We start from the raw sequence: 11,019 nt of genomic DNA on the forward strand, positions 1-11,019 counted from the left end.
CAAGCCCTGCGGTCATGGTCACAACGGACCTTTGGCAAATATGCGCCCACCAATAGCTCTGTCAAGAGAACTACTATATTATAAGCACTGTTTATAACCAGTCTTATGCATCAGGAAGTAGAGAGGTGTTCCTGTATGTCTGAGTCAGTGCAGAAATATCATCAACTGAGAAGTGTTTGGGATCTTTCAGCACTGAACAATGTGATCTTAGGGATCAAAGATATATATAAGTAGTTATAAGCTATTACCTATGTGTACATGGATGACAGAGGCTTGTTGATTCCCGACAATCGACCACACAAAACATAAACCCAGGCAGAAGAGGAGCCGCCACAAATTGCCTTATCAAGGTGGTCCTCTCTCTTATGTGATGCTTTCGGGGTCCTGTTCACTTTAGGGGGTTGCCGTCGCGCGTTTTCTGGCCGTTGGCCCCTTGGAGCCATCTATCGTCTGGCAAGGCTACAGTGGATAATGCCGCGTAAGATGATAGATGGCTTGCAGGCAAGTGAGTCCGACTGCTCTGGAATATGATCCAGATAGCGTACCGTTCTAAAGCACTAGTCGTCTAGGTCGTGGTACATATGAGGTCCATGTGCGATCCCCTCTATTATAAGCAGCTGCTCAGATATTGGACCGATTTACAGCATTGACCGTGACGTCGCAGGCCGAACCCTATCGAGCGCATTATACGACACAACAAACATAGCATTATCAACTTCATGTACACAAATTTTGATTACAACGTGCATTGATGAATCCCAGGTGCAGCTACAGTAGAGCCGTACATGCACGGCTCAAAGGATGAAATTATGGAAACAAATGTAGGGGGGAGGGCGCGGAACGTAATTAGTGAGGGAGTGTAGGCTTGTGAGCAACGAGAAACGTGGACAGAGGCAGACACTAAAAAATATACGTGCAGTAGCGGGCTCCGAGATGATTATATGAAGTATGTACTTGCGAAAATTGCTGCGAAATTGTCGAAATAGATATTTGGATAAGTGACAGGATTAGCTGAAGGTTAGGATCGGCCGGCCGTCATGAGAGCAAGAAGAGCCACTGGCTGATGTGAAGAAGTCCGGAGCAGGGGATGCAGGATACAACGGATGCTTAACAGAGGCGGGCAAGCAGATTAGAAGTCGCTTAGAGTAATGAATATTAACGATTGCTTTGCGTATGATAATGTTCCCGGCTAGGACATTCACATCACGACCTGCGGCTCAACTTGTCCCATGGCGGCGCTATAGTAGCTTGCAGGTTCTGCCACATACCGGTCACCCTGGGATGCGTCAACAGGATAAGCTTGACCGTAGGAAGGCGGGCCGTTTCTCGGACTGGCATATGAACCCGGAGCAGAAGCGCTGTACTGCATAGATGGCCGATGCGGGTACGTCTCCCCGTAGGCTACAGGCACAGGAGCGGTGTAAGAAGGAACATCGGGCTCCAGGTGGTCAAAATTGATCATCTGAGACATCTGCTCCTGGAGCTGGCCATTGGAACTTTGGCGAGAATGCGAACCTTGCGCGATCATACCAGCAGGCGCGCTCTGGTCATGCATGTAGTCCAAAGACACGGAGCGATTCGCAGGACTTGAGTGCGCTGATTGCGAGTAGTGATTGCTAACAGCCATGGCGTAGGGGTGGTAACCACGAGCTCCCGCGGCGGCGTAACTGGTAGCAGAAGAAGGTCTTCGGATGCCATCCGTGACTCTGAGCATCGACGGCGTCGCGCTACGGTATCGCCTGGCCGGCCCAGACACTGAAGGAACACCTGCATACTCCATTGACGAAGGGTACAATGTAGACTGATCGAAAGTCATCTTATGCGAGGGTGCTGACATCGACGCCGCGTGTCCATACTCAGGATATGCGAATGGCGGTTGCTGGGTCGAATGGAAGGAGTTGGCACGACCAACGAGATGTGACGGTGGCGGCGACGGCGCACTGGCAGAAGTGAAAGCAGGGCTAGGCTGGTTCCTGGCATCGCCATACAGATAAGGACTGTGCTCAGGCGACCCTGCCATATAAGCAAATTGAGGTGTCCCAACAGCGCTCGGCGCCTCAGGCACATAGTAGACATCCTGAGCGCCGTCGATGTAGGTGGTATTGCCCTGATCGACGGAAACACCCTGCAAGCCCATCACGTTCCCTTGGGTGTCCATGACAGCGGAACCCATACCGCTCATGCCGTCCACTCCATTAACATAGCCCATCCTAGGATCAACGTAAGGCATAGAACCATCATCACCGTCAAGCTCGTCGATGTCTTCGCTCTCGATGTCGGCGTAGCCCTCGTCAGCACCCATCGTTGCACCATCGGCGTCGGCGCGGAGATGAATCCGAGTATGCTGAGCAAGGTTGTCCGATCGAGAGAACCGCTTCTGGCAACGATTGCACTGGAACGGCCTCTCCATTGTATGGGTCCTCAGGTGACGCTTCAGATGCTCCATGCGCTTGAAGAGTCTCCCGCAGGAGAATAGCGGGCAAACAAATGTTTTCGGCATGCCACTGGGGTGCAGACCGTTCACAGCATCAGTCGCAGGTACGCAGGACTCTGTAGGCAAAGTGGCCGAGCGCGTCGCGCCCGAGGATTGTTGGAAGTCCGCATAGCTGTTCGTCGGTAGCATAGGATGGGAGTAACCACGCTCGACTCGGGGTCTATCCTCCGAACTGCCTCCAACACCGATGATGCCGTCCTCGTCAGCAGCTGCGGACTGGGACACGGTGGCATGCGCCTGAGGAGGGTAAGAAGCTTGCGTAAGAGGAGGTATTGAAGCATTCATCGCTTCAACCTTCGCTACAGTCTCTTGAGCGATCTTTATCCGTCGCTCTTGTTCCTTCTCAATCGGATTCGCTGGGCTCATCTCTCCCCGAGCTTGAGCGAAGAACATATCAGCAGCGCTCATGTCACTGTCAGAAGGGCCATAGCCGACGGTGACGTCGGTGGGCCGTGTCGACTGATCATCGCGGAGAGGAGTCTTGCGTGTCGACTTGGTCGTCTTCTTCCGCCGCTGTTTGTAGCTGGGAGAACCCTCGAAAAGAGAAAACGCCGAGAAGAACGGATTGTTGGGTCCCCGGAGTGCAGACCCAGCAGTGGCTCCGTTCCTAGACGCTTGTTCATCAGTGGAGTCCGCAGCGGGATCAGTACCATCGGCTTCTGGATCGCCTTGTCCTTCCGCAGGACTTCCTGACTTCAGGGCATCAGCTCTGCGCACCGCAGCCTCCAATTCGCCCTCGCCTTCGACGCCACCCTGAGCCTTACTGAACTGGTCGTACAACGAACGGGTGTGATCGTACGTGAAGGACGCAGCGGGTTCGCCCACAACAACAGTGGTGGGCTCAGCACCCATCTTCTCACGCTTCAGGTCCCGTTCTAAGGCATCAAGGAAAAGACGATCATGCGGAACAGAAAACCTATCGGAGGCAAGTGAACCCAATGAGCGACGGACAACAAAGATCCATGTTAATCCACCTACCAATAGAAGACTTTCTGCTTCTTCTGGGTGCGTATGCATTGGTACTTGAACAGGAGGTCAAGGAAGGGAGACTGTACAGGAGGGCAGGTTAGCCTGACGTGTCATAGGTACAATGGACGTCTAAGAGCCTACCTTCGGCTCCTCCAAACACGCATCCACACCCGGCTTCAGATTACGCAGATCACTGAAAACACCCTCCTCGAATTTCTTCATGTTCCTCACTGGACGACCAAACGCCTCGAAGCGAAAGACCAGTGCGCGGACGATGTCCGTACCAGTGATGTGGTAAAGACCACCCCACAGAACACAGGAGACATACTCGTGATTCGGGAGAAGGAATCTGTTCAAAGCGGGGTGGTTCGACTGCGGGTGGCCGATAGGAAACGATGTGCCGCTCTGCTCCTGATCCAAGGCTGACACTTCGGCATCGCTCCATCGCGAAGGTGCGGTGGCCAAGAAGAATTTCAGCCTGTCAAGATGGGCAAGGTTGTCCTGCTCCTGCTGCGTCAGCGGACGACTTGTGCCGCGTGCGCTCTCCCTCGACGAGGAGCTGGGCATAGGCGCTAATGGCAGTGACCCTTGGGGTAGTGAACCTGGATGGGGTCGCGGTGGCGTTTGTGATTGCGATTGGTCTGGAGGACAGTCTTCGTCTTCGTGAGGAGCTGGGACTGCGGATCTGACTTGCAACATTAGAGATGAAGAATAACTACTGTTCGGAGGAAGTTGTGAATAGTTGTACGAGTCAGACGACGACCTCTGTCCTTGTTGGTGATACAAAGACATAGGGGAAGTTGGTGCTGGGGCCGAAGTCGAATGCGAAGTAATAGTTGAATCGTAACTGGGGCCTGCAAAGAAATGATGTTGGGCCGGGTGACATATTTGCGTGTCCATTAGTTTAGCTGTATGCAATATAGGGAACGTCTTCCGTCGGTCTGGGTGGGGAGAGCGTAGACTGATATCGGAGTAGAGATGGGGTAAGCGACGATGCCTACCCTGAAAAAGGCGCGGCAACGCACCCTGTGCAACCTCGTCGACCACCGCAACGACGAAGAACGCCTCCTCAACTGTGGACTCAAAGGCTCTCGAGTAAAGACCGATAGACCGATTACAAGCAAGTGCAATACAAGAAAAGACGAAACGGTCGGGAGCGTATAATCCAGCGGAAGGACGCGGTGGACGGATGAGGAGGCGCACAGCAAAGCAGTTATAGGGGGGACCAGATCTATGTATGGCCGTCCATCCGGCGCTCCGGCCAGACTCCGGCCTTGGGCTCCCCATTGCTGGTAACTCCGGCTGGTTCCCCTTGCCGAAGGCAACCTCGGACCGAATCCGAAATCGCCGGCGCCTAATCGGCAGGCATTTCCTGCTCTCCTTTCGTCTGTTGCGAAGTGAGATCTCGCAGACTGCTGATGCACTTGAATCTGTACGTAACTGCCGTCGATTCATGACGAATATCTTCTGTCAAGATAACCTCTACGAAGTATTCTTTCGGGATCGAGCTCGTCCCCAGCGGTGCCCACAGACTGTATAAGGCGCGAGTTGCAATAAATCTGTGTGGCTTGATGGATAAAAGCCCACCAGCCTCCTCCCCCGCACAGCCCTGATAAATCCGCTGGGTACGGGCGAAGGCAGGAAACTCTTGCAGGCTAGACCTGATAGACCAGGACACCTATCTTTTCTAACATTGGATCGATTGGGTCACCTGTCCGCAAGAGAGGACTTCCTGGACTCACAGTGCGATCGTGTTGCATACTTTGGTTCTCAGGGAGGTAAGCTATTCCTGTTCATGCCGTCCTCGAGGAGGATTGGACCGCAAGCTACCGGAGACATTACCCATTCCTGCACTACCGTATTTCCCGTGCCCCGGTGGGTAATGCTATTGAATGACCTTTTCGCGGCGTGTACAAGGCTGACTTTCCCCCTCTCGTATGCTCGGGACCGACGGCGTTACACCAGAGGCTATAGCCTCTCTTGGGCAGCGCGTGACAAGGGGGTCTTGCATTTCATTCCGCCTAGGCACAAATTTCCTTTCCCCCGAAGTCGCGATTACGTCGAAGGACACCTGTGCTGCTCAGGGGGTTCCTGTGCTGCATATCTCCGTTACATACGTATACACGAGCTCGTATGCAGGTCGGCCTCTACCTCGTGTAGATTGAATTGCACGACAATCACGGAAAGCGCACGCGCGTGACACATGGCATTCCGGCAACTTTCAATTGTGAGGACCTCGGAAGCTCGAGTTCGTTGCGTACTTACGCTTGGGACGTGCAGAAACCCGGTTAGCGCTCAACCGCATGGACTGCACACAGCCTGTACAATCGGGTACATTGGCAATGACTGGATTACCCTCCCGGGCAACCGAAAAGATTAATATTTCGATGTTCATCATCATAGCCTCCTCTACGAAGTTAAGTCCCTTCCTGAGATTGAACTTTGGTAGGTCCTAAATAGTCCGGGTAGCTTTAACGGTGCTACCGGCCGTGGTGTCCCACCAGCCACAAACCGTTGATCTTTCCATTTCTCCGTCTCCCGCCCCCGCCCGTGCTCACCAGGCACGCGAGATCAGCGCAGGGAATGAAATCAGATACGCTACCCAAAATAAGATAATGATGGATCGTCAGCGCAGCCTTCTCGATTCCATGCCTGGGGGCCCGTGTCGACTGGACGTAGGGTGACCGTGGTTCGGCCTCTCGCCGCCCGGCGAGCAGAATCCCCCCTCGTGGCCTTTGTGCCCTGTTGTGCCTCAGATGTTTTCCCCCCTTCGACGTCCGTGTCAAGTCCGTGTACCTCCCTTCATCAAGATGAAGGCACAGGCTGTGCCGCTGTGGCGGAGTGTGGCTGCTCGTCATTGAGCTACTTTGCTCCCGATGATCTCGCAAAGGTCCGCGGGAGCAATTCGAATCTTCCCAGACCCAAAGGACCGGATACGCGGTTTCTTCCTGCTTCGCACCACGTGGAGCCACGAGGGAGGCCTAAGATTGGAGATCGCGGAGGCATCCGACGTGTACCAGAGGAGTTATCGGTCTTGCGGCATTGCTCTGTACGGTCACGACCATCATGTTCATCAAAATTGCTGGCATTTTGGATGGCTGACTATTGAACGATGGGTGATCTGCTGCGCCTTCTGCAGAGCTTTGGCGGATGGCCTATAGACTCCGGGCAACATTTCTGCCCGTTCTCGATGTATTTTTACGACGAGGACTGTTTCTGCCAACACAAAGTACATTTCAGAATGGACCTTGGATCTGAGAACGCACAGATCGTTTCAGACTACGCACAAGGTACGTACTTCTGGCCTCAGGGCTGCAGACTTCCCGCAGATCCCGCAGGATTGCAGAGCGTTCGCGCTGCGCAGAAACATTGATGACCTTCCAGACAGTCCAGTGTCACCATCGAAAGACCTTAGGTCACTCCAGCCCGAGTTGCCTCCTTGGTCAAGCATTTCACTTGCCACCTGAAATCCATGTTGGAATGTTAGTACCAAGATATGTAGAGGCAACTGGAGGCGCGAGCGTCCCACTGCCAGGCAAGTGAGATACACCGTTCGACATCCGATGATGCCGCGGTTCCTACGCTCCCAAACACGATGTTGTACTAGACATGACATGTCACGATGCCGAACACTTTGAGCTCTAAAAGGTGAATGTTGTCCCGGATACGCAATACAGATATGACACACCTTACAGAAAATACAAAGCCAGCAGCTTGGAGGGCTGCGCGGCCATGAGCCGAAACATCAACAGAATTGGACAACTCCAGGTTACAATCTGCGCTTCCGGATCTGGGGCCACAGTGCTGCAATAGATGCACGGCTGAACCTAACGACTAGTAGCCACCAGCCCTCTCTATGATCCGTGGCGGAAGGCCTGTTTCCGCTGAAGTGGAACTGAGCCATCGCAAACTGACAAGAGGACTGCGCGATCAGCATGTCATCCGTGGCCTGAAACGATGGATGGCCGCACTGGGATAGAACATAAAATCAAGGCCATCGTTCTGAATCTCTCCAGCATCCAGGGCCGATTCTCGACGCTGAGTGAAGTTAGGGTCACAACAATCCTGGCTTGGAAACTGGAACTCCCGTGACCAGACCCCGCCCTCCGCTTGAAGATGGACGAGCACATCTACAAGATAACACGGACGAAGGCCACGGCGGAGGTCCAGACCGAGGCAAGCCAAAGCGAAACATCAATACGCACCCACAAATCCCCACAAAATCGGGTGGATCGGGGGGGTACCACATGTGCATACCATGCTGAGATATCGCCAATCATACCAGCGGACTTTTACGCAAGAATCCTGCGCTTCTGTGTAGAGCTAGTGGGTCCCTCCCGAGGTAGGAAGTCATGGCACGGGAGGCGCGAGGCGCCCAGAGCCGGGCTTCCCGGCGGTCTCAGCAACTTGGATAATAAGACTAGCGCCCACTCCGGTCAGGCCGGGACGAGCATTGTCCTCATTTCCGATGAAAGCTGCACTTCTCTATGCAGCCGAATCCATTCGCAATCCAGGGGTTAGGGAAGAAAATGTCGATGTCGCCATCTTGATAGCACGTACCGACTTCCCAACCTTGGACAAGACAAGGTCCAACGTCCAGGAATACGCTTCCATAATGAACTCTAGCCTGCCAGTCACCACAAGCTGATCGGTCCGGAGGCGTAGGCATATCGCTCCGCCAACGACGGGCCAGGACCGAAGGCAACCGTCAGAGGGGGGTCGGAATTCGTGATTCGGAATTCCAGGAATAGAGCATCGTTAGAATACCTATCTCCAGGTGAGCTCTTGCTTGGCACAGGTAGCGGAAGCCGTTACCCTCGCCCTGGCCTGAGTAAACAGTTGGTCAGTGGCTTACACTTGGGTCCATGGCCGGTCACGCGATCCGCAGCTCCCACAACAATGTGCAATTCGTAGGCCTTCTGAACGACTCGCCACGCATTACGGCACGGATACTTACAAGTCGCCTCCCCACAGGATCCAGACGTAGTACATGAGGTACATCGGCCTTTGTCAGATTACCTGGTGCCAGATCCCTGACCGACCGGGATCGCGATCGCGCGGTATGTAATATTTGGAGAGCCTTCGGTCTTCGCTCAGTAATCGGCGAAGAAAGGGGTGGACTTGATGACCCGTGGCTGCTGGACTCTGTTCAATGATGACCATCCAGAAGACGGTACAAGCCACCTTGCGGAGGGCGGATATACCCGAATGGAAACTCCACGTACCTATCCAGTCGAGAATATAGATACTTCCTGATAGTCAGTAACGAATTTACCAGAGCCTTCGAATATTTGCTGAAGACAGAACGTCTCCCATCCACGCGAACTGTGTGTAAGGTATGCGGCTGTGAGGTAGGCATCTCGAACCGGAAGTGGCACTCGGAAGAAATCGCGACAGACCAAGGTTTCCAGGCGTGGGTGAGCGCGGATGCGATGAAGCTCGCAACTATCAGATGTGATCGTAATCTCCAATCTTTCAGCTACGCTCCACGGCTAACCATAGCTGGTGTTAACACCGAAGAATGAATCGCAGAAGCGCCGGTCATCATCGCGGACCGTTGATACTAGCGCCGAGATCCATTCGTCGTTCATTAGCACGGCGGGGCAAGGCTCGTCGGTTCTAGGCAAGCTACGCGAGGGGCGGTGCTGCAGGCCTTACTTGGTTCCGCGATAGGATGAGGGCTTACATTGGAAGGTCGGAGTACGAAGAACCCCCCAGGAGAGCGGATTCGAGCAAGTTGGGCCTGTCCGCAAAGATAGATCCGGGGTCATCGGATCATGAACGGTGATCTTCGGACAAGATCAGTGATGCCTGGCGAGTACGGTGCCGACCACACACGCGATACGTGCGCAAGGACATGACCTTTATGCTATAGTACGATTGAAGTGAGTGATAGATACAACGCAGAGCGTACTTCTGGACATCATTCGCGGACTAACGAAGACGGCCGACAACCGTAAGAGCTTGAGACTCACGAGAACCATCCTTTAGGTTTATACTCGTCGTCGTCTTTGACTTCCCCATCTCTCCTCTTCCGAATCTCCTCCAGGATATTCTTGACACCTTCGACGTCCCCGACACTGGCCCTCCCGCCACTCCAGTCGACCACAACAGGCCACTTGAAGGCTGAGGGGTTCGACGATGCCAGCTTCGTCACGCCGTCGAGGGTTTGCGGCTGCTCGCCTGGGGAGGGCGCTGTCGGGTGGGACGAAAGAAAAGTCGACGGTGGAGGAAGAGAGGCCGACCGAGACGGTAGGTAAGACAGGATAGTACGCAGCTGATCAGGGGTAGGAGGTGTGGACTCGACTACGTCAAGATCGAATTGCAGAGGAGGCGCGTTAGGTTTCGAAGGTGGATAAGGAGAAGAAACAGCCGCTTTCAGGAGGTTCAGTGCGTTGACTGACGGGGGTGAAGAGGGATTATGGCTGGAATAGTATTTTAATTGCATATATGATAGCAACAGTTCAATGTCATACGTACAAGATTGATATTTGCGGCTGCTCAGCAGTCAGTGGAGTTCAGTTATGACTCCACATGCTAAAACTTGGACGTACCAAGGACCGTTTGAAAGCGCTGAACATCCTGTTATGCTAGGGATGAACGGCCTGGAAATAATTACAGGTCCGCAGAGAGACGCAGTAGATGATGGCAGGAGTTACCAAGTCGTACTTGAACACGACGCTTTGAAGGCCGAAGCAGAGTCGCGAGCAAAGTGAAGGCCAGAGGACGCCGAACACTGGCTCAGGACACGATCCTCCGCAGTATGACGTAGCACTCACGTGACCGTGTGGCAATAATTACCGCGCCCAAAGACGCGCTGGCTGCTCGTTCGATTATTCAAGGACCCATCGTAAAACGCGCGACCGGTCGTGATTATGGCACTAATTACAAGTGGAACGGTTGATTCTGGGCCCCCCTTTATCATACCAGCGGTGAAACTCAATGTCATCAGTCCTAGCCTGATAGCAATAATAGGTTCAATCTCAGGAAGGCGCGGGAATCCCATGTAACCTATAATTGTGTCCTGGATTGACATCCAGGCTGAGAGGACGAAAGGTATCAGGCTAATCGAGCAGGTACATACCTGTATTTACTTGTATTCACGTCTACAGGGGTAACATCGTCGATCGGCCGCAGAACAAGCGGAAAAGGTGGAAGGAGAAGGCTGGTTCTAGGTATGAACGATATGCATTCTGACTGGATGAAGGTCGGACGAATCCCGATAGTAGGTGCCTTCGGTACCGTTCAAATGTATTGCAAGCTAAGCAAGTCTTCAGGGCGATCAGCTCAGGCTGCGCCGCGCAGAGTCCAAAGATTTCGCTGTAGTATACTACTGTTACGATGTGGCAAACATTTAGGTCCCGTTCGCCTGAGGATGACAGTGTTCCGATGACACGATGATGAGAAGCTGACAGAAGCAAATTGAAAGGTAACTCGATTGACACTTGCGACATGCGCTTACGACGGCGTCCAGTCTAGTGCTGCGGTAACTGCGCTGAGACAGCTACAGTCGACTCTGTCTTAACCCATAACGGGTCGTGGAACCCAAAAGTTAT

At 53.5% G+C, this 11,019-nt stretch overlaps 2 protein-coding genes across 2 annotated transcripts; both read right to left on the reverse strand.

Annotated features, from left to right (window-relative positions):
* Positions 1–689: 689 nt before the first annotated feature.
* Positions 690–4,037, reverse strand: GLOTRDRAFT_60443 (STE-domain-containing protein). Its single transcript, XM_007867567.1, has 3 exons — positions 3,605–4,037; positions 3,473–3,543; positions 690–3,410 (listed from the first exon to the last, which is right to left on the reverse strand). The coding sequence occupies exons 1-3, from the start codon at positions 4,028–4,030 to the stop codon at positions 1,199–1,201; spliced, it is 2,709 nt and encodes a 902-aa protein (XP_007865758.1). The 5' UTR covers positions 4,031–4,037; the 3' UTR covers positions 690–1,198.
* A 5,284-nt stretch (positions 4,038–9,321) lies between these two features.
* GLOTRDRAFT_138525 (uncharacterized protein) lies at positions 9,322–10,177 on the reverse strand. The gene is made up of 3 exons (XM_007867568.1): positions 10,018–10,177; positions 9,944–9,960; positions 9,322–9,888 (listed from the first exon to the last, which is right to left on the reverse strand). Exons 1-3 carry the CDS (start codon positions 10,042–10,044, stop codon positions 9,435–9,437), a joined length of 498 nt encoding a protein of 165 aa, XP_007865759.1. The 5' UTR covers positions 10,045–10,177; the 3' UTR covers positions 9,322–9,434.
* Positions 10,178–11,019: the final 842 nt, after the last annotated feature.

This window comes from Gloeophyllum trabeum (assembly GCF_000344685.1).
Source record: "Gloeophyllum trabeum ATCC 11539 unplaced genomic scaffold GLOTRscaffold_00006, whole genome shotgun sequence".
Lineage (NCBI taxonomy): Eukaryota > Fungi > Basidiomycota > Agaricomycetes > Gloeophyllales > Gloeophyllaceae > Gloeophyllum > Gloeophyllum trabeum.

Bases quoted from the DNA above. Each gene is read 5' to 3' on its own strand.
- GLOTRDRAFT_60443 (XM_007867567.1), bottom strand. From the start codon at position 4,030: ATGCCCAGCTCCTCGTCGAGGGAGAGCGCACGCGGCACAAGTCGTCCG. The intron at 3,544-3,604 runs GTAGGCTCTTAG...CCTCCTGTACAG, and splicing joins CGTGTTTGGAGGAGCCGAAG to TCTCCCTTCCTTGACCTCCT. The intron at 3,411-3,472 runs GTAGGTGGATTA...TGCCTCCGATAG, and splicing joins AAGCAGAAAGTCTTCTATTG to GTTTTCTGTTCCGCATGATC.
- GLOTRDRAFT_138525 (XM_007867568.1), bottom strand. From the start codon at position 10,044: ATGTTCAGCGCTTTCAAACGGTCCTTG.